Source organism: Ambystoma mexicanum, chromosome 6q (genome assembly GCF_040938575.1).
Source record: "Ambystoma mexicanum isolate Mex_15411 chromosome 6q, UKY_AmexF1_1, whole genome shotgun sequence".
NCBI classification, from domain to species: Eukaryota; Metazoa; Chordata; class Amphibia; order Caudata; family Ambystomatidae; genus Ambystoma; species Ambystoma mexicanum.
The window spans coordinates 966,035,826-966,057,244 of NC_090937.1; the positions used below are offsets into that span (position 1 = coordinate 966,035,826).

Genomic DNA, 21,419 nt, shown 5'->3' on the forward strand with positions numbered 1-21,419 from the left:
CGTAGGCTGCCCAATGTAAAATGCTGTCTGTAGTTGTAAGGTCGCTGGTGAGCTAGACGGCTACGACGTACACCATCAGGGTTCATAGCAACCATTTGCTGGAGGGAGGAGAGTGAATGATGTTGCCCCAAGTGATCTGGTCATCCATCTGCAGCCATTGACGATGGTCGGAGGCGAAGCCTGTAGAATGCGCCCGAGGCCTCCCCTTTAGAGTGGACGTCCTGATGAAGGTCTAGCTATTGGGAAACTTTCCTGGAAGGGATAAAGCACAGGGACTGATCTCGGTCAACTCAGTGATGTGTACAGCTCACTATGTAGCCTCAATTGAGCTACCCAATACAGGTGGTGAGATCTGGGTGGCACTGGGGATCCGATAGTAAGTCCCACTCCCCTGAAAAAACACAATTCAAGGAACCTTGGTTAGAAATAGTGGTCAAAGTGGGTGTGGGAACTAAAGGGTACAACGTTCCCTTACTTTTCAGGCAATTCGGTCACCTTCCCTTACTTTGTGACCCAGAGTACCATTCCAGGAGGGTGGGGGACCCCACCTTTTTGTTTTATTCATTTATTTTTTTACTTCTCAGGAATTCGAACCTGGCCCTGCTGTTAACAATCCAGTGTCACGTATAATTGCTCAGGTGCTGGATTGGCTTTGTTTATTCCAATAGACTGCTTAGGCCGTGAAGCCCATTCCCAAGCAGTCAAAAAGCCACACTCGGCAGCGATCAGCGAATTGCTGTAGGCACGGCGGTGTTTGCAGGTAATGTGACTGCAAACACCATGCATGTGGCTATGTACATGGGCATGTCCCTTAAGACATGCGAATGGTGGATGACGGGAAAGTGAAGCTGCATAAAGCTGCCTACTGAGGGGGACAATAACACACTAATGGTGGTCATTTAAATTCATATTCCTTCACTATGTTTTCTCCATTCTTGCTATAACTGTTGTAAAACACAGCATTGTCGGGTGGAGTGGAGCAAAGGAAGGACCTAGATATTGGTTTTGATTTGGGGCGGGTGGAGGTGACCTGAGTATGGGGGAGTGGAGGGAGGAGAAAAGGGAATGGGGCATAAGAGTCCAGGGCAGAGGGAACATTATGCCACTGTTTTGTATTTTCTTTTTCTTTTTTAAACATAGACCACTGTCGAAACATCAATGTTCATGCTATGTAAAATTAAGCATATGTGCATACAAGACAATGATGTATTCTCTCCAAGAGTATGCTGTGACCTTCCTTAGCTTGACAGAGTGTAAATGGAGATGCCGGGCCTAAGATGAGGCCTGTGTTATTTATCAGCTCCTTACTGGCCATTGCAGTGTAAATATCCACAAGACCCAGTAAAGCAGAGGAGATAACAGAGTTGTTGGATAGTCAGAAACATGTCATAAACTGTCCAGAATATGATGCGGCGAAGAATACTGTGTAAGGTAATCGGCAACGGGCTACACACTCGCACTGCTCTGGGGGACACAGTGGAGGGTCCTGAAAGATGACCATGTGCTTTCCCACAGCTTCAGGCCCACTGAGCTAGCTGCCATAGATAGGAGTGTGTATTCCCAGTGTAAACGCTATCGATTGTCTGACCTCCATCTCGAGCAGGTCCATGACTGCCATTCTGTGTACTCTGAAGAAAGTCACCACATCATCCCACAGTGAAGACGACGTCACAGGCTGAGAAGACAAGACCATGGCCTTGGCTGTCTACCTTGGAGATCCATCTCATTTCAGGGTTTCACATTTCTCTCTAGAGATTTAACCCGAGATGATCTGCCGATCGATAGAAGGTTTTAGTCTGTTCGCGCTACAACAAATTTCTAAATGATTCATAGAAAAGAATAGACCTGTCAGTTTCCTAGTGATTGATATCCACAAGCATCTGCCCGCTGTGGCGGTGCTGAATGAACATATGCCTCTACCTTTGCACCTGAGGCGAAGGATGACGGAGCAAAGCTCCTTCATTTTAACCTTCCTCCTGTTGAGTGTGTGTGCATCCCGCTGCCAGGGAATTTTAAAATGAAACTGACCTGGTGGTCGCTTGGGCTACGCAGTCCGCGCGCGCACCCCTACCCACAGGCAATTAGAATAAATGCACAGTGATTTGCGAACTCTGGCAGCGTTCTGACATTGTTACTCTTCTCGTTTCAGTTAAGCTCTGACGTCAGCAGTAGCTTGGTTTTAGGTACTGCAGTTGTGTTCTGGTGTCCCATTGCCCGCTGAAGACAAACAGCAAAAAAAAAATCGTCTCACCTCTGACATTTCAAAAGATGTAATAAAAAGAGGACTGGTGCAATTCCTTAGTTGTGACCTTTCTCTGACAGCACTGTTTATTCTCTATTTCTTATATTTTCTTGCCTCTGTGTTTCTCGAAGCACAGGAAACTATGAATTAGCCTCTTCTCTCACATTTAAAAGAAAGTGGCTTTAACATTTGCCATCAGGCAGCATTCTATGAGCGCACGTTCCACTCCATGCTTTAGTACGCTTTATTCCACAGTACAATTTTGCGTGCCCCCATACATAATAGATCTTGCAGCAGAGAAAGCATATAACCAATAATTAAAGGGTGAAAGGTCGGGGGGGGGGGCGGGCAGTGAACTGTATATTGTAAGCACTGCAGCACCCTAAACTGAACGTAGAAAGGCTAGGCATGTGCAGTGGAGTAACTTTGCTGAAAATGTTGGGGGGGCATGACATCTGAAGAAAAGGTGTCCCAACCAAATGAATGGGGATAAAATGGTGTCCCATGAAAGTTGGGGTGGAGGAGACAGCCCATCCCCCCCTAAAATTACGCCCATGGGCATGTGACCGTACTGCATGTGGGAACGGGATTCATCCCGTATTAGCGTAGTTGGGCTCACCTTCTTTTGAACACAGTCCCATGTCTGCTTAACGGTTCGGGGGGCGAGGACCTCCCTCCCTTTGATCATCGTCCTGTCATTACCACCCTGATGCATCGCTTTGTTCCACCTTTTATCACCGCCTTCATGTCCCAGGGCACTAGGGGCTTCTTGTGTGCTCCCGCCTATTCTCTGGGACAGTTCACCAGTGGAGTTATATGTCATGAGACCTCTGGCATGCAAGACTTTGCATAGCTTTCAAGCATCCTCTTAAAGGTCTGTCTCTACCGTTGGCGTTTTCTCATTTGCCTGATTTCATCATTCCTTAGTTTGCTCTCGCTGCCTGGTTTTTCAAGGATCTGTGTGCCACAAGGGCTTCTTAGTTGATGCATTTCAAATACTACACTGACCCAATAAGAGTAAAGAAAATCAAAAAGCTTCCTGGGAAAGAATGCGCCCTTCCCCAAAGTTAGCAGGGACCTTCTTCTCCTTTTAAAGGATGTAGGGTTTCGTGTGTCTTTTGAAAGTAGCAGTTACCTTTTGACACTGCCTTCATAACTGTAGATCCCCTGCATTTCCGCTAGTTCTTGGGTAGAGTACCCGGTTATGGGATTGGACAAATCTTTCTATCCAGCGTACACTCTGGGGTCTTTTCAGGAGAGCATCCATTCTGCCTGGGAATGAGTGACATCTCATTCAGTTCTTGATTTAGGTCTTGCCCATGAGCCAGTTCAGGATGCCCAGTCACAGTGGAGCTTGACGTCAGTGACCTATGTCTCACCGATTCGTGTCCATTCGGCCTCTATGACGCCATGCTAGGATGATCATTTCCAGTGACTGCAATTGGGTGGTTGAGGAGTTGCGAGGCATTTGGAGACGTTGCACGATGACTATAGCAGGGCCATGTGTCCTCAGCCTCGCTAGCGCTGCCTGCTAGATTATCTGGATTCTATGATATCTCACCCATGCGTACAGAAATTGAATCCTATTGAAAACATGCTTAACACTGCACCACAGGATATTTGAAGTGATGGATAGACTCGTTCCACCCTCCAGAGATGTTCACTTTAGCGCGTTGATGTTTGCTCATTGGTAGCAGTGGCCAGGGTGACCGCGTAGGTGGATGGAATTTTTGCAGCAGGGAATAGATGGGAGTGTTTTTCCACATTGCTCTGCTGTGTCTGTCCGTGATAGTTTTCATGCAATGTTTTCAAAAGAAATCTCGTTTGGGGAGCTGATCCAAATGAATCCCCGCGAAAGTGGATACGTCGTCCTGGCCCGGCGGAATGTAATGAACATCTCCACGATGCGCATGTGTAAAGTGCTGCCATTTTTTTTTTAGTAGGGAGAAGTTCAATTTTCCTTCATCAATCGAGTTGATTTTATTGACCAGCGTGCAAAAAGAAATGCAATTAAATCTGCAGAATTACATTTTCAGACCATTGACCCTACAAGTGTAAGGTTTTATTGAATCAAATTGCTGAATTAAATCTGATCATCTGAAGCACATTAAAGTGAATGGAGGCGGTCCCAGATTCTGCAACTCATTTGATTCGTGTGCAGGGGTTGGGGGGTCCGCTTCTGCTGTCCGAAGTCTCCCGGCATGGACAGGGATGAGGTCCTCTAGTGAACCCTCTTGTCCTTCCTGCGTGCAAGGGGAGTGCAAACAAGTGCCTGACGCTTCAAGTGCATTGTGCTATAATTTGTGATCATTGGAAATCTATGCATGATTCACGGTTTCTTACGTAGACATAAGGAGGATGCTTTCCATTTACCAGAAATCACCAGTTATGGGGATTGTATGTGAAATTAACTATGGCAAGAGTAACATTCTAATATTGTATATGTACTGCATGCAACATCTGTGGCACTTGGCCTCTTAATGTTTTTTTCTCCAAATTTCTTTTCCCTCCTCTTTTAATGAGGGCTGTACTTTCAGCAGATAGAATAACATCCAGTAAAGCTTTCAGGATATCCACAATGGGTACATTCTGCAAATAATATAGCCTTCTGGACCGAGGGAGGGTCGCTATCGCAGGATAATAACCCACCACCATAGGTAGGTGAAGGGTCATAATCCCAAGCGATAATGACCCCTCCTAAATGCTATAAGGCTGTTAGCACATAGTGGTATTAGCAATACTTGTTTGGAGGTGAAGTACAAACGTTACTTTAATAGTGAGTAAAGTAAATAGACAAACTCAGAACATTAAATGTGGTTTTACTTTGTAGTGTTAAAATAGCAATGTCTTCATAATTTAAGTATTTTAATTGCAAACTTAGTTAAAATGGAGTGGGTTTAACATGAGGATGCATTAGGCGTCATGTAAAAGTAAACGGCTTATCTCTGAGAAAGTAAAAGCATATTCCCATGTTTTAGCCTTCTCTATGGTGTGTTTAATTGGATGTTATCATAAAAAAGGTCGCCCCAGAAAGGAAGGGTGTTTTTGAAAGAAGTCTTGCCTGGAAATTGCATTTTTGTTTCCCTGTTTGCTTTTGAAGACAGAATGTTCAGAATGCAGTCATTACTGGGAGTTATTGACTGCACTCTAAACATTCTGATTGGCTGAAAGGAGGTCAATAACTATATCCGTGTGCTAATTAGTTGTAGTGATGATTTAAACATCATTTGCCTTTTCAGCAAAATGAATGGGAGTTATTTTTTGGTGGGGTCAATAAAGACCAGTTCTATTAAGAACAAAGCAAACGTGACTCACTGCGTGCTCTGCTTTGTGTCCCTTGGAGGTGGCAACAGGCCAACCATGGCACTGGCCACTCCATCACTATATGCACACTGCCATGATAATCTGTAGAGCATGTGTTCCCTTAACGTGCCCAAGGTTTACTGTAGGGTGCCCTGGTTGTGCCCACATGGTAGCAGCTTTGGATGTGTCGACGATTCGACCCATCATCACCACTGGTACACTACCGTTCCTAGAGTCTGCATTCTAGGGTCCTCGTAGTGTCGGCAAAATAGGATACAACATACACACACGAAATCGGAGCCTTAAAAATAGAAGCATTTACAAAATATGAGGCAGGTCAGCAGGATCCCCCGAACAATTAAAGCCAAGAGCTCCAATTCATGGGAGCTCCCCTTTAATTCTGTTTACTCGTCCATTATCATGCCAGACTTGATAATGTTCCTTTGACTATATGCGAACAATACATTATATGTTCTCCTTCCTAGCATTTGAAAAGTGCTTTCACATTAATGCCTCGCTTGAAATCTTTGCTTTCAAAAATCTTTTTTTGACAAGCCGGTTTCTCAAAAAGTACCTGCCTTAATTACATTTATGAGCATAGTTTAAAAAACAACAGAGTTAAACCAGAGAGTTAGGGATGAATAGATGAAATAAGAAAGGACGAAACTAAAATTGCATTTTAAATTTAAAAAAAAAGGCTTGAAAAGGGGAATTGGCCCCAAAATAATTATTCCAAAGAGAACATTGCAAGAGTAACGTGTGAAATACAAAAGTGAAATTATCTAGCAAGAAGAAAGTGAGATGTAATAAGTGAGAGCTTTTTTAAAGAAGAAAATGGCCTGTACCCATCTTCATTGAGTTTTACATTGAGCTCTTTAAATGTAAATTGCAGATTGTCTTTAACCTTAAATTGGAGTGTGCAAATAGAATGTTAGGCACTGTACTATACTAAGAAGGCTCCTTTGCTTGCCATTGGCTACACATCCTTTCCATGGCACATGATCTGTATTCTCCCACTGTAGTCCGCTGTGTTTAAAGGAACGGAATAAACGGATAAACTGTCCCTACTCCTCTGCTACATAAACATGACATTGTATTGTAAAATCTGTCGCCATGATGTAACAGGATTCTGCATTAAGATTGGTTGGTCCATATTTATCTGGGCATTAGAGGGGGGTATGCAGCCTTTCCATCGAAGCCATAGGCAGATACTCTAGGGCAGAGGTCTTCAAACTGTGGGGCGCGCCCCCCCAGGGGGGTGCGGCCGCATCCCAGGGGGGGCGCCAGAGTCCAGCATGAAATTAGTAAAAAAAAAAAAAATCTTTTCTTTTTTTTTTTTTTTTTTAGATTGGAGGAAATGGGAAGGGGCAGCTCACATGGTCAGACTGGACCATAAAACGGTCTTCGGCACCAATGAAAAAATGGCCAGCAGTTGCAAATGGATATTCAGTCCTTTAGTCACAGACGGTTTGAATAGTACCCAAGGGGATGTTTTTTGTTCAAATGGTGATATTTAAAGAATATTTATTCAGCAACAATGGCCAAAACTACTAGCTGCATGGTGAAGTAACTCCTCAAACTGGCCCACATTGGCCAAATAAGTGGCCCATTTTGACTGGCCTACACTAGCATTTTGCATTTTTGGTACGGTCATCGCCCTATTGCCCTGCAGGTCAGTCCAAGCCTGCTGGCTCATCCATTATGGAGGATCCAAGGAGCCAGCCCAGTGAAACACTGAGCACTCCCTCTGCTGCTTTTTCCAGCTGAGGGAATGTTCCTGGGCTGGCTGAACTGTCAAAGGGAAACACTGTTTGCCTTTGACAGTTCATTTCCCCAGCCGCACATGATCACTGAGCCATGCAACGCTGTGGGTGTTTTGCTTCACCAGCCTTGCATAGCTCATTGGAAATGCTGGCTGGGGCACTGCTTGTATGTGTGAGGGGGTGCTCCTGCGCCGCCTCGCACATACGGGCAGAGCAACCTGGAGCTGGGCATTTTAGCAACCACGACCAGGCCCCTGCAGAAGGTACGCTTATGGAGATTTATTTTTTATTTAAATGTGTATGCTTGTTTTATGGGACTGTGGTGGGAGCAGGATGGGCTGCAGCACTGGGATAGTGATGGGAGTAGGGTGGGGAGAGCCCAGGGTCTGTACTAGGAGTAGGGTGCGCTGACGGCACGCAAAAGTTTATAGCGATTTCTACATACTGTCCATCTGGCACTTTTGGGGGGGCCCGGCCTGCCCAAACTTTGCTCAGGGGGTGCCCAGGCCAAAAAAGTTTGAAGACCACTGCTCTAGGGTGAAGCAAGAAAGTGTACTTTCCCTCCGCAGCCTTCCCTCTGTGGCCATGCTTGGTGGAAGGGCTCCTGCAGAGGCAAGCTGGTATTGCCCTTTCCCGAAGCAGCGTGGGGCATGTGCTGCTTTGGTCTCTGGTACTTTAGTGAAAGGCAGAATACTTTGGAGTATGGTTAAAGGGCACTCGTCCGACCAGAGAACATGAAATGCCTCTGGCACCAGAAAGGAAACGCCTCCGAGATACTGTTATAATCTGGCACTTTTCATACTGTCCCCGAAGAACATGTGGTTCACAATAGCGACATTGTACGGTGGCAGAGGACATGTCCATGTAGGAAATGAAACACATTGTGTATAGGCGCATTATACATACCCAATATATAAATAACATTTTGTTTGGCATGGTGGGTAGAGTTGTTTGCTTTGCCTCGACACAAGCTGATTCCAACCATGATCAGTGCCTACACTACCCAATTTTCACACCATGGTTCAACTGGTCGGTCAGCAGCCGACACCCACCCCTGCTCCCTACCCTGCTTAGTCGTTGGTTCAAAAATGTTAAATGGTTTGCTCAGGGTACTGTGTGTAGTGCTAGAAATTCAGCCCTTTTTGCCATCCAGTGGACTCCCCCGTGTAAACGCTCTGCCATTGGAGCATGGTGTGACTGACTCCGCATGTGACTTCTTGAGTTCATGGTTATCGCATATCTAGACAAATTCGTTTTTTCCAAAAATAACTAAGAAATATGATAAAGAAGTACATCGGTACTTTTGGTATCTTAATTGATATTTTACTCGCTTTCATGATTATGTGTGGTCTGGCCCAAGCCTCCCTTTGCGCCCCACAATACCTTCCACACTTCCAGTAATACAGCCAGTCCCAGTCCCTTAATAATGTGCTCATACTCGGTGGTGATTTGAAGGAACTTAACTACAGCTTTTTCTTCCCTCTAGCGGATTGCATGGACTCCTCCTGCTCCAACCATGGAGTATGCATCCATGGGGAATGTCACTGCAATGCAGGATGGGGCGGCGGCAACTGCGAGATCCTCAAGTCCATGTGTCCCGACCAGTGCTCCGGCCACGGGACGTACCTACAAGAAGCCGGCACCTGCACTTGTGATCCCAACTGGACGGGCCCAGATTGCTCAACTGGTAAGGATGTTTGTAAATAAGTCTACTTATGCCTGTGTTGTGCTAACCGATGCAGCAGGGAGTTTTAGCAATCGTGAGGGTAACCTATTCGCTTCCTCAAAGCGATAGTGCTTTGAGGAAGTACGAGAATTCCTGGCGGAGGATGCTAGTCCCAGTTCCCGAAGACTATAGAAAGAATGGGGAAGTGCACTTGTATTCCACAAGTGTGCACAAGTGGTGGAAGAGGTCCCATTTCTTCCTTGGTGTACTGCTGAGTTCCCGCAGAGATAATCAATGAATACACGTAATATCAAAAGTGTAAGGACATCTTCAAGGAGAGAGACTGCTTAAAGTATGCCTTGCAATGCCCTAATCTAAGAGCACAGTATTGTTACAAAAATTATATTTTAAATGTTTCATAAATCTGCTATCACCTGGCTAGCTTAAAAGCTTGACATTTAAGTTTACACTGCCTAGAATGTAAAGTTCAGGGCTTTAAGTGGGCCGGGGCCTGCCGGGGCCGGGCCCCGGCAGTCTCCAATAAGTGGGACTGAGCCGGGGCCCTGCCGGTGCCCCCGTCCCCCCACACGCAACATTGGCGGGATGCATTATCCCGTCGCGGCAGCAGCCGCGACGGGATATGCGCCTGCCATGAAGTCAGGCGATCTGACAGAAGTGGCAGCCAGCCACAGCAATGCTGTGCCTGGCTGCCACTTCTGTAAATCATAGTAACTGCCTCTGGTGACCTCTCGCGCGAGGGGTCACCGGAGGCAGTTACTGTCCCTTTGTTTCCCCAGGTCGCCGAGGCGTCTTTAACCCTCGGCGAACCTGGGGATTCCTTGACATTTTTCGAGGTTTATGAAAGATGGCTTGAAAAGTACACAATTCAAGCCATCTTTTATAAAGCTTTGCCGACGGACAATTTTGTCCGTAGTCAAAGCTTTATAAAATATGGCTTGAATTGTGTACTTTCAAAGCCATCTTTTATAAAACCGAAATGTTTAAAAAAAAAATGGCCTGAAAAGTAGGCAAACCGTAAGGTATGCACACACACACATATATATGCATGTTATATATCTGTGTGCGTACCTTACTATGGTTTGTGTACTTTGCAAGCCATCTTTTCTAAACATAGAAATACATATTTCTATGTTTAGAAAAGATGGCTTGCAAAGTACACAAACCATAGTAAGATACGCACACAGATATATAACATGCATATATATGTATGTGCATACCTTACGATTTGCGTATGTTTTAGGCCACGCCCCCCACAAGCCACGCCCCCAAATGAGGGCCCCCCCTCGATTTCTTACCCCACTTAAAGCCCTGGTAAAGTTCATATATGACTGCTCCCCCGGTGGCAATTTAAGATTTGATTTTCAATCAGGTATGTAGGTCACTGGTGTTATGCCAAAATGGTACTCGTAGACCTATTTTGTTAATAGATATTTGTATAGCACCTGCTGCCATTGGTATAGTCTCGAAGTGCTGCAGTGATTGAACGCCCTTCGGAAGACCATAGTCTGTGCAAACATGTAAATAAATTGAGCAATACAATGCGAGTGAACAGTAATTGACATTCTGTGATGAGCAGAGACGACTAGGTTGAAGCATTTTTAAATCAATTAGCGCATATTTCATGCAGCGCATATTGTAAAGGCATTAGGAAGACGGCTATGTCAGTGGCTGTGTGACCGCTGGTCCGAATTGTTCTTGGGACTCTGCTGTATTCTATGGGTTGCAGCACAAGAGGGTGAAAGGTTATTGTAACTGGTTTATCAATGTCTAGGGCAACTGTCTACAGCTGAGGGCTCTGCTACACTTTACATACAGAGCACATGCATCAACGGCTAACTTACAGTCAGCAAGCAAATTGCAAGACAAAGATGCCACCAGTGCTGTTCCTCTTGTCTGTACCATGTAGATATTGCAGTGAAACTGTAGTTTAATGAAAAACCTCACAGAAGCAAAATTCTGAGTGGTGAAAGCTCTCAGTAGATAAACTCAAATGTGGTGAAACTTCACAGTGGCAGCATTCAGAATGTCAAAATTCAAAGGAGGCAGCAGAAATCAAAATGGTGCAAACCTCACAGTAGCAAAATTGTAAGTGGTGAAACCTCACTACAAAACATTCAAAGTGGTGGAACCTGACTAAAACAGAATTCAAATTGGCAAAATTCGTAAGTAGTAGAACTCAGAGTGATAAAAAAACATCATGGTAGCAGAATTCAAAAGCGGTGAATCCTCACCGTATCGAAATTCAAAGACGCGGAACTCAAAATATAAGCTGCAGAAGTTCCAAGTGATGAGACTTCACTGTGGCAGGAAGCCGTGGTGACAAATGATGATTTCAAACTTTATTCGAGTACATAGTTTTGTCCATTAGCTTGATTTCAGTGGTCCTTTGGGTTGAGGGGAGGGCAGTGGCAGGCTCAGCATCAAGTCAAACAGGCAAACGAGGATGTTGCCCTTATCCCGCTGCCCTGGGAGTGAAAGTCAAATAGGGTGTTCCGGGATCACCTGACCTGGTGGACCACTAGTAGGCCATGACAAGGGTGGGCAGGGGGAGGCAGAGCTGGGCTGCACAGGTAGGCGAGTGAGAGTGTAGTGAAGAGCGCTTCTCTTTTAAAAAAAGAAAAAAGGATAAATAGCAAGAGTGGATGGGGCTCCGCACAGTGCGGCTCCCTGCATCTGTGTTGGCTCAATCAGAGAACTGTTGCGATATCTTTCTGAAGCCTGATACTGCATGTGTCCAACCCACATATCATGCTGCATTTTCTTACAGTGGTACCCAGAGCTTTGCCTGTGATCATCTATGAAGCCCAACAGTTTCAACCCCTATTGCTCTTTCCTAAGAGTGCTTTTCGGGCAGTTTGCGATTCTTACGCCCCTTTTTATCCTCAAAAACCTTTATTAACTTAGTATTCTATATTCCTTAAAGTATTAAAAATGATTACCATAAGAAATAGAACATGTGGAAGAATTTGGACAATCCAGACTTCTTGAAAAGATGCACAAGTGTTCTGCGTGTCTATAGAAAAGCTATATTTAAGACTGTTTTCCCAAAATAGCAATACACCCAGAGATACTATGCCGGATCGTCGCTTCCTTTTTTAATCCTTCCTGTGCCCAAAATCTAGTTACTCCTTCATGGACCAAAGCAAGTGATATCATCTTTTTTTCTCTCTAATATGTGGCATTCAACAAGAATGTCACTCTTGCCTAAATTTGAACACGGTTACAGCAGAAGAAGTATCTCCCCCTTATTACCACTTTAGCACCCACCTTTTATGCAGAAGCCGCCTTATCAGCCCCAGTGACTTCTCAGCGGGCGGATGTAGTGGCTCCTCTTGTGACTTACTTTGCCAACCGTTCTCTTCAGGAAGGAATCTTCTCCAAGACCCATCTTGGGGCTCTGGGACTACCCTTGCCTACCCTTGCCAAGTCAGGTGAGAATGTGGGTGGCAAAAATGACTTCACCCATGGTGAAGCCAGAACTAAATTTCAGCTGACATTTGCCTACTCCCCAACAAAACGGTTAGGGGTACCATAATCCCAAAATTGGACTTCTGTCCTAACGCCTTCCTTTTATATTGGCTGTCATTATACTTTTGCAAGTAGACTCCCAAAGGGACAAAGTACACCCTGCTTCTAGATATGTTTACCTAACCTTATCTGTATATTTGACCCATTGGGTGTTGCACTTGTCTTGTAGGCATACGTGCAACCATTCACATCCCATCTGTCTTTTATTGCCACTGCTTCTTTTCTAAATATAGTTAAAGGAGTGGTATCATGCATAATGCTGCTTTAAAAACATTGAAATAATAATCAGTGGCACCTTTTATATCCTAGACCCATATATACTTATGCAAATTAGCCTCCAAATGAGCATTCAGATTGATTGCCACGCACAGGCGATTTAGAATGAATCTTTGTCACTCTGAAGCAACTGTTACAAAGTATAGTAACAATTATAGATTGTTAGAAGCTTGGCATTCGGTCTCGCCCACTTCGCCACCGCCATTTCATTTCATTTTTTCTGCAGCTCTTTCTTAATGGAAGGCAGATTGAGGACACATTTATTATTGTTTTATTGGTTAGTGGGGAAGGGGAGCGGTGGTGTGCGTGTGGGATATGCGGGGAATTTCCCCAATAAATGAATGCCAAATGAAATGGCCACTGGGGTGCAATGTCCCAGATGCTGGTATGGCTCTGTTGCAGCTACATCTTGTCCACAAGTAAACACAGGGCCACATTGCATTACTGCAATGGACAGACACCTGCTTACCTACACACTCCCCTATCCACATCTCCACACACACCCCTACCTATGCCCTGGTAAACAGAATGCCCACAGTCTCACATGGGCCATTAGGCATGCACATGCCAGGTAGCTATCCAGCAACAGCGGCCGGCCCAGTAGCGCTCGCCCAATTGGAGCTGAGGGAGCCCTGATCTTTTACTGGGCCCGACCACCCAGCTTCAGCATAATGGTAGGCAGAGTCACCACCCCGTCACCCAATAAGGATGAACTGCCGCTAACGTTAATTCACTTGCATTGCTTGTGCCACAGTGCTGCAGTGTGGGCCGATCGCAAGATGGGCAGGGGGGATTTCGATAATGACCTCTAGAACTCAAAAATGTCAGATTGAGGTATCGCTATGTTTAGGAAATGCTCACGAAAGGAATGCGCTAAATGACCTTTAGAAATCTGAAGAGGAGAGCTTTGTGCATCTAGGTGCTTGTTGGCTGGCTGAAGGCACAGCATAGCTTCTTTCCATTGCAGGCTTTACGGGGCGGAAATCAAGCGAGCCCTCCTCGATCTTCATCAGCAGTCTGTCCATTAATTAGCCCTTCCATTCCACCTCTGTTAAATTACCTCTAATTAATAAGTTCATTACAAAGATTGACGCACCTTGCTCAAAGCTAGTGTGCTAAAAGCTGATAAACACCTTCACCCTAATGAAAAATTGATTAGATTGTGGAGAAAAAGGATAGGTCTGAAATAAACCTCTCACTGCTGGAGCCCAGTTGATATTCTGTAGCTTTGAAGCTAATCAAACCATCGCAGGTCTCTTAATCAAAAATGTAATTCAACGTAGATGGAAATTGTTCTGGATTAAAAAAAGCTTGCAAAGCTCCCCTTGCCCCATAAACATTTCGGACAGCTGCTGATATGAGGTGCCACGGCGCCGGTCTATGAACCACGCAATGTCCTTTTGCACCTTGAGCCGGCAAACAATAGATTCTGCATGTATTAGCTGGCTGGGGCTGAAGCGTGTTAGAATCAGAATTCCTTACGAAATGGGTAACGACCGTGCATATATTCATGACTTGATGTTTTTTTTTTCCTTCGTTTTGACGAAGGCTCTCTATTGGGTGCCATGAAGGCAAGCGTTCCATTGCTGACAGAGCTGGTGCACCAACTGGTAGTGTTCCGGAAAAAACCTGCCCCTGACAGGGCTCAGAATTAGGATTGGATAAGAAGGAGCTACAAGCCGCTCCTGGGTATCCAGCTGTAACCAGCCACCAGGAGCTACCACTGGGGAACGAGGGGCTAGTACATTGCGTTACGCAAATCTCACGTTGACCTAAAATGCAAACATGTAATTGTGTCCATTATTTATGACCCCTTGTGTATTACATGTCATATGGATGTGTCCCAATGTTTATTTACAGATTATCCCAAATGTACAGAGTTAAATTCCCATAGATGTGTTTGCTCGGCTTCAAGTGGCCTGATGAGCTAAAAGACGCTCCTGGTAACAGTTGGTTTTAAGCTAACCAGGCTCTTCTAGGCAGTAAGCAGGACTAAATGGCTCCCAGCTGGCCACCATTTCGAAGCCTGCCTGTTATTGGCAGATATACTTCAGCAGCCGATTGGTGCTCCTGTGTGCACCACATTTTGTATCCAGTCCCCATCACAGCAGCAAAGCTTTGCTGTGCGCTTTTGAAACCAAAAGAGAATCTGCCCAGAGGATGAAATACGCTACAAATGCAAACTGAAATCGGATAAATTATTACAGCAGGATGCAGTATATCATTTTCCAGGCCTGGCGTGCGTATTTCATATTTTGTAGCCATATAAATACTTTTGTCTCAAGTGCATTTTTCAGCGATTCCATCAGTTTTCAAGGTCTTGTTAGGAGTGCGAGCCCGGAGACAGGCTGCGGAGTTCTACACTGATTTGTTTTTAACATACTTACTGTTATTTAAAGCACAGCGCATATAGCTGTCAGCATTACAAATTTACTGCAAGCAAGGAGGGAGCTTTGCTTTATGTTTAAAAGGCCTGTCACTGCGTCAGAGTGCCACTTGTGTCTCACAGAGCTGATGCCTTTTAATGAAAAATGTGTCAACCGCCAGGCATTTCATTTGTGCAGAAAGGCCGCTTTTTTGTCAGAAATGTACATTTTTTGTCCGTGATTTATTTTGTTTGGTTCCTGTTGACTCCAGTGGTAGAAATGTGGAAACCTTTCAAAATGGCCGCCCGGCCATGAGGGCGTTGTAGCGCTTCATTCAGGCAGTACCTATTATATGGCGAGGGAAGGGTCGAGGGAAACGATAGTATTGCGATAGTAGTGTTAACGCGAGTGGAGAAAGGTTGAAGATAATTTGCAGTTGAATGAATCGGAGCTAGAAATGTAAGGTTTGAGGCTTTTCTTAAAAAGTGAACATTTGAAGTCCTACTGTATTCTATGCTGGGTGAATTCCAAAGGTGGGGTCTCATTGGGTCTCTGCAAAGGTACAAATGCGGTCCCCAGCTGCCAACCTTCTCAAGTTCGGTCGTGTCGGCTGTGCTCCGTGAAACTCCCTCTCTGCTTCCGGCACTTGGGCTGTGCCTGAAGGAGGCCTCCATTCTTCACATCAAGCCACAGACGACACCATGAACCTAGTCTACCAGAAAGAGTTTGAGGAGAAGAGCGTCTTTTCTTGTAGAGCACTTGTCTCTGTTGCGTGGCTAGTACTTAGCAGTTTGATTAGCTGGTCTGTACGTCTAGCCCAGTGATCCCCAACATGTAGCGCAGGAGCAATATGCTGCTCACGGTACTCTTTAATGTTGGCCCCCAATCGCTCTGGGCCGTGGTGTGGAGGCCAACAAGGAGGTGGCACTGTCCAGGTGCGACAGGAATGTCAATGTAGGAAAGGCTATGGGTTCTCGGGATAACACATCAATCAGACTGCTCTGGCAGATGGACCCTTAGTTGTAGAGGCAGTAGCAGAGTGGCTAAGAGATAACAGTCTGATGGTTTTGCAGTGCAAAGCAGCCAGGGAAGAGGCAGCTGAGATGAAGCTTAAACCTTAGGATTAGACCATCCCCAATGACTCCAGTAGTACTGTGGAAATCATAAGCAAGTACAGTCTACTGCTGTTCCCACACTGTCTGGACCACGTGGGTATGTAATGCATACAGGCTTTGCGAGACAGTGATTGAGGAATACCCAAAGCCAAGAAATTAGGCCGGCCTGGCCATCCCTTTGAAAGCCATTGTACTGTTGCGTAATCGGCAATCAAAACCACCCACCGTTTAACCCACCCTTACAGACCCAGACCCACTCTGCAGCACTCCATCCTTTGGAGCTGCAGCAAACCAGCAGGTGTTCTCCTGGCTGAAGCAGGTACACAATCTGTGCAGTAACTGTTGCAAACAACTTCGCATTCCCCTGTTACATTCAAGTAAGATGCATTGAGGCTATTCTCTGAAGATAGGCAAGTACATAATGTGCAAATAAGTAACATGAATGTCCAATTGTCCATGAACAGAATGTTTTAATTGGCATTTTTTCCAAATGCAATATTTGCATGAAAATGTTATGTTAGAAATTCACACTCATTGCATTACCTCATGAATCAATATCCATCGTCTGTTTAATTTAGCTTCCTTCCAAGTACTTTAATGGGCAAAATAATCGAAAAATATTCTTGTGTGTCCTGGAGAAAATTGCAATAATCTGTTCCTTTGTAAATCTGGCAAGAAGTGCGATATTGACAAATAGCAGTGTGCGAGTGCAACCATTGTTCATGAACTAGTGTTCATATGCCAGTTTTTGGGCAGTCGAATATCAGTGTTCGATGCCACCATGCATACGATTGTCAGAAATTGAACATACTATGCTTCCTGGTGGAAATATTGTCCTCACCTGATACTTTGTCAACCTGCACATGGATCAGAGGAAATAGGGCAACTGCACTGTAAACTGTCCATCAAAGTAAATTGCAAAGCTTCTCATAGAAATGCAATGAAGTTGCAAGCAGCAATTGCCCATTACTGGATCAGGAATGTTGCCCAGTATCTAGGTCAAATCCCCTAACCCCTTCTGTAGAGTGTTTTTCAAATTCCCCAAGGTATGAGTAATGCTAATGACCTAATCTGATGATAAATATATACCACTTAAGACTACATTTCCTGGAAGACAGATCAGAGGAAGAGCCCCCAAACCCATCACTAAATGTGCATTGTAACAGGCTACTAATGCTTTAAAATGCTCCATTTGCCACTAGATTCCACAGGAAATCTGAAGTGGATAGCCACATCCTCAGTGAGGTGATCTTTGAATCCTACCATGTTTGGGCCAGTGTTCCTGTTCTTGTGTTCTCAAAAAGAATAAATATCTGAAATTGCTTGGGGGGTGGGGAATAGAATCCACCTGTATTGTTTTAAATTATCCAAATTGTGACCAATGTTACTGTCCAAACGTGTTTAATTAAAATATCCGGCAATTTTCTTGGGGACACACTCCATGCCCTCGGTAATGTTTCTTTAGTTCAACCAAGTTTTTGAATACTTTTAATGGCCTTGTGCCACTTCACTTCCTAAGCATTCCTTGTAAATACAAACGTAGGGTCAAATGAAGATAAAGGCCAATGCGAATTGCCTGAACTAGAATTGCACTTGGTCTACACTTATCTTTAAATACTGCATATTAACATATCCGCTTCTTCATATTAAGTTGCATTCAGTTTAAATTTGTGTTGCAGTCATTTTGCCACCAACTGAACGATGACACATTCCATGGAAGTATGGTGCCTGCAGGGATTAAAGCTTGTAACTTGCAGGACTCACACACACATTTCAGCAGAAAATGCTTAACTCATTGAGCTGTGCAATTACTGAGACAAGAGGCATACCCAGTGTTGAGCCAGCATATTCCTTCAAATCTCCCACACAGAGTTTAAAGTTAACCACACGCCAGTGGGTTCTAGATGTGCTCATTTGAGGATTGCGCTCACCACTACCTTTTCCCGGGACTAGGCAGTCAGCTGAACTAGGACCCAAATGTCTTGTATTTTTACTTTAGTCCCGCTAGCTTTTGGCACTCCCTCCTCATTCAGAACAAGAAATGGGATCCAGATCAAGAGGAGTGTCTGAAGGCCATTGTGCTGCCCGGACCCAAAGTAGTCCACCTCTTTAAAATTTCAGAAGCAGGATGAGTATAATGGCTGCACCAGTACTATTCGATTCCATTTTATTTGTTATGCTTCAGTGGGTTGTACAATTATACTGGATGATGTGACGGTATAGATGAGGTGGCTGCCATCAAACATCTGGTATGACGTATCACGTTTTCAAACCACAGATTCCCCCCACCCCTAGACATCGTATTTCATAGCCTTGAGGCCGAGAGATCCCAGGCTTAGAGCTGTATTAATTATATACCCTGCAATGCACTGGCTCTACTGTCAAGGAGGCAGGCTTTGTGATGTTGTATGGGTTCTGTGGATTCGATGGTCGTAAATCTTAGATGTCAGTAGCATTTAGGTGGTGTTTCACAGCTTTCTCTCCAAGAGATTCCATGCATAGATTGCAGAGGACCATTGACCTCAGTGGCCAGTGCCTAGACGGATGTGCTATGTCATTTGAAAGGCTATTGGTAGTTTTGACTGCACAAGGAGAGACCTCTTCCTTGCATTGTGGAATGTGTTTAGCGTCGTACCTAGCGGTGGCATAGGCAATGTCGAAGTAAACAACCTTGATGAAACTGCAGTACTGACCTGATTTGGGTCTAGCACAGGCATATCTGCTTGCAGTCTGCATTGTTTCTACTGCATCCTCTTTTATGGGGTTCAGTGTTGTTAGGGGAGTTTTCCTAACGTACACCTGGAGATAAGACTCTATAAAATTATCCCTTGGTATATAGGTCCCCAACTCATAAGTCTGTACTACCCAAAAGATTGGTAGAATGGCAGAGCAGCCAGGCTTATCTTATGAGTAAGATGTGAGCTGTAGGCAAGTACAATGAGCCCAGTCAACACATTAGCCCAAAGAACCTCTTACACACTGAAAGTTATAATAAGATATACATTCATTTTATATACACAAGGCAATGTAGGTAAATACGATTTTAGTCTAACCAACACATATAGGAAATATCACCAATACTTTTCATAGGTGACTACTTCAATAGTAGTTGCTCCCGCTTATAATTGTTATAGTAAATGACAGTAATGACAGTTCCACGGTTTAACTAGTAATGGCATGCACCCGCATCTGTTACAGTGAAATGCCAGTTTTATTCATTTACAAAGTCACACAGTCTGTAGGAAGGAAAGGGGGGGGGTTATTCAGCACTATTGGCAGTGATTTACCTTCTAGCAAAACTTTTCAAGGCTCGTAATGCTTTAGCAGTCCAATCCCTAACTAATCAAGAGTTCATCAAAGTCAGTGTAGGATGGAAGCAAAAGTCTTATGCAACAGCAGAAAAGGCAACGTTCCTCAGGATACTTTAGTTACTAAAATAAAATACTTTAGTAGGATAACACAATTTATAAGGACCCTGCAAAGGACTCCAAAAGAGAGCACCAGCTGTTAAGCCTGGGCCAGAGGTAGGGGTGGACACCCAAACACCTGATATCGCACTGCAGTCACTGGAGCGACTCTGCAGCTGGATTCTTTCCTGTGCAGCAGCGACGGACCTGGTCTCCTGATTCCTCGGTCTGGTGACAAAAGGAAGGACTCTGAAGGGGATGTCACAGCAGCAGTTGCCAAAAGGGACCCTCAGCAAGGATTTCTTCGGTGTCCCACATCAGTCTGCAGTTTTGGAGACTTTTTATCAGCTCCAACAATGAACGGTTACCGCCTGGTCAATCTTCCTCGATTCTGCAGTCCTGCACTCTGGGGAGGGGGCATGGATGAGTGGGATCGTGCCTCTGAAGGTCCAACTGGAGCTCAGCCAATTTCTGGGAGGATTTGTTAATGCAAAGACATTGCATTGCAAATGGGTCGGTGGTCCTCTGGTATTCAGTTTGCAGCTGTGCAAGGTCACAGCACCTCAGGGGGATTGCTCGATCTGCAGTTTATCTTGGGGCTGGTTGGTCCATCCAGCCAAAGGGAAGGAGTCATCCTCTTCGGAGCGCCTATGTCAATAATAAAACGGGGTCATGACAGCAGTGGTCGCTTCATGGTTAATGGAAGGGTCTGCAGGCCTCTCTGGTTATCTTTAGCTTTGGATCATCTGTTTCAGTGGTTGACTTGCCTTCTACCTCAGGAGCCTCAACTTTTATTCAGTTTTCCCATTCACTCCTTTTCAAACTCTCCCAGCAGTTTACAGAAAGGGGTGGGTGGCTGTCCAATCAGGACAGCCAGCCCTCCAGTGAGAACTGGTTCCATTCAGGCACATCAGCAGACAAAGGAAAGGGGAGTGTGAAACTCCTCCCCTGCATCCTTTCTTTACAGACACACTGGAGCCTAGGCAGGAGCCAAGTGGTTCCCGCCAAAAGCAAAACTCACACAGACCTCCCCTTCCCAGAATAGTAGAAGAAGGGCTAACAAAGGGCAGCCACACAAGAAATGGCAGAAAAAGAAAGGACCCACCATGTCAGAACATAGGTGACCCTTTTGGCAATAATCGAGGCTGTGAATATAATCTGCAGTAGAAAATAGCACAAAGGTTGGTAGAACACGTCCGCCGGCACCAGCCATAAATGTAGGGTTGTCTCTGTGATCAAAAAGTCACAGTAGCAGATAGAAGGGGGATACTAGGTATCCCCCTAGCACTCCACATAAGGTGGGGTATGCTAATCTTGCATAAATTAGGAAGTAAACAAAGTATCCTTCTTCCCTTAAGAACAGTAGTTCTTTAGGGAAAATGAAAGACTATAAAAGGAGAACCCAAAGGGTCCCAGCAGCACTGCACATAGGGTGCTGAGTGCTGCAAAAGTGTAACACAGATGCCGTTAAGGTTTATGGAGGAAAGTAAGACTCCATAACATAAAGAACAAAGTCCACATGGTTGGAGCAAGTAAGAATGAATGAGGGTAAAAAAGGCTCCCGTCATTCAGGAGAACAAGGAAAAGGTCCAGAAGTCCAGCAAAAAGTGCTGGGAGTCTCACCAGGAGAGGGGATTACGCATAGAACTGATAAATCTCCCTAACAAGTGTGTTTTGTTTACTTTTATCTCCTGGCACTAGGAAGATTTTAGATCACTGAGCATTAGCGCCT

The 21,419-nt window shown here is 44.9% G+C and overlaps 1 protein-coding gene across 16 annotated transcripts in view; it reads left to right on the top strand.

Moving 5' to 3' along the window:
* TENM3 (teneurin transmembrane protein 3) overlaps positions 1 to 21,419 on the top strand; it is a 1,347,981-nt gene that overhangs the window by 1,134,957 nt on the left and 191,605 nt on the right. For all 16 annotated transcript variants that reach the window (XM_069631455.1, XM_069631458.1, XM_069631457.1 and 13 more), the window contains one exon: positions 8,795 to 8,995. In XM_069631455.1, coding sequence (XP_069487556.1) covers positions 8,795 to 8,995 — 201 coding nt within the window. The remainder of the gene's footprint in view (positions 1 to 8,794; positions 8,996 to 21,419) is intronic.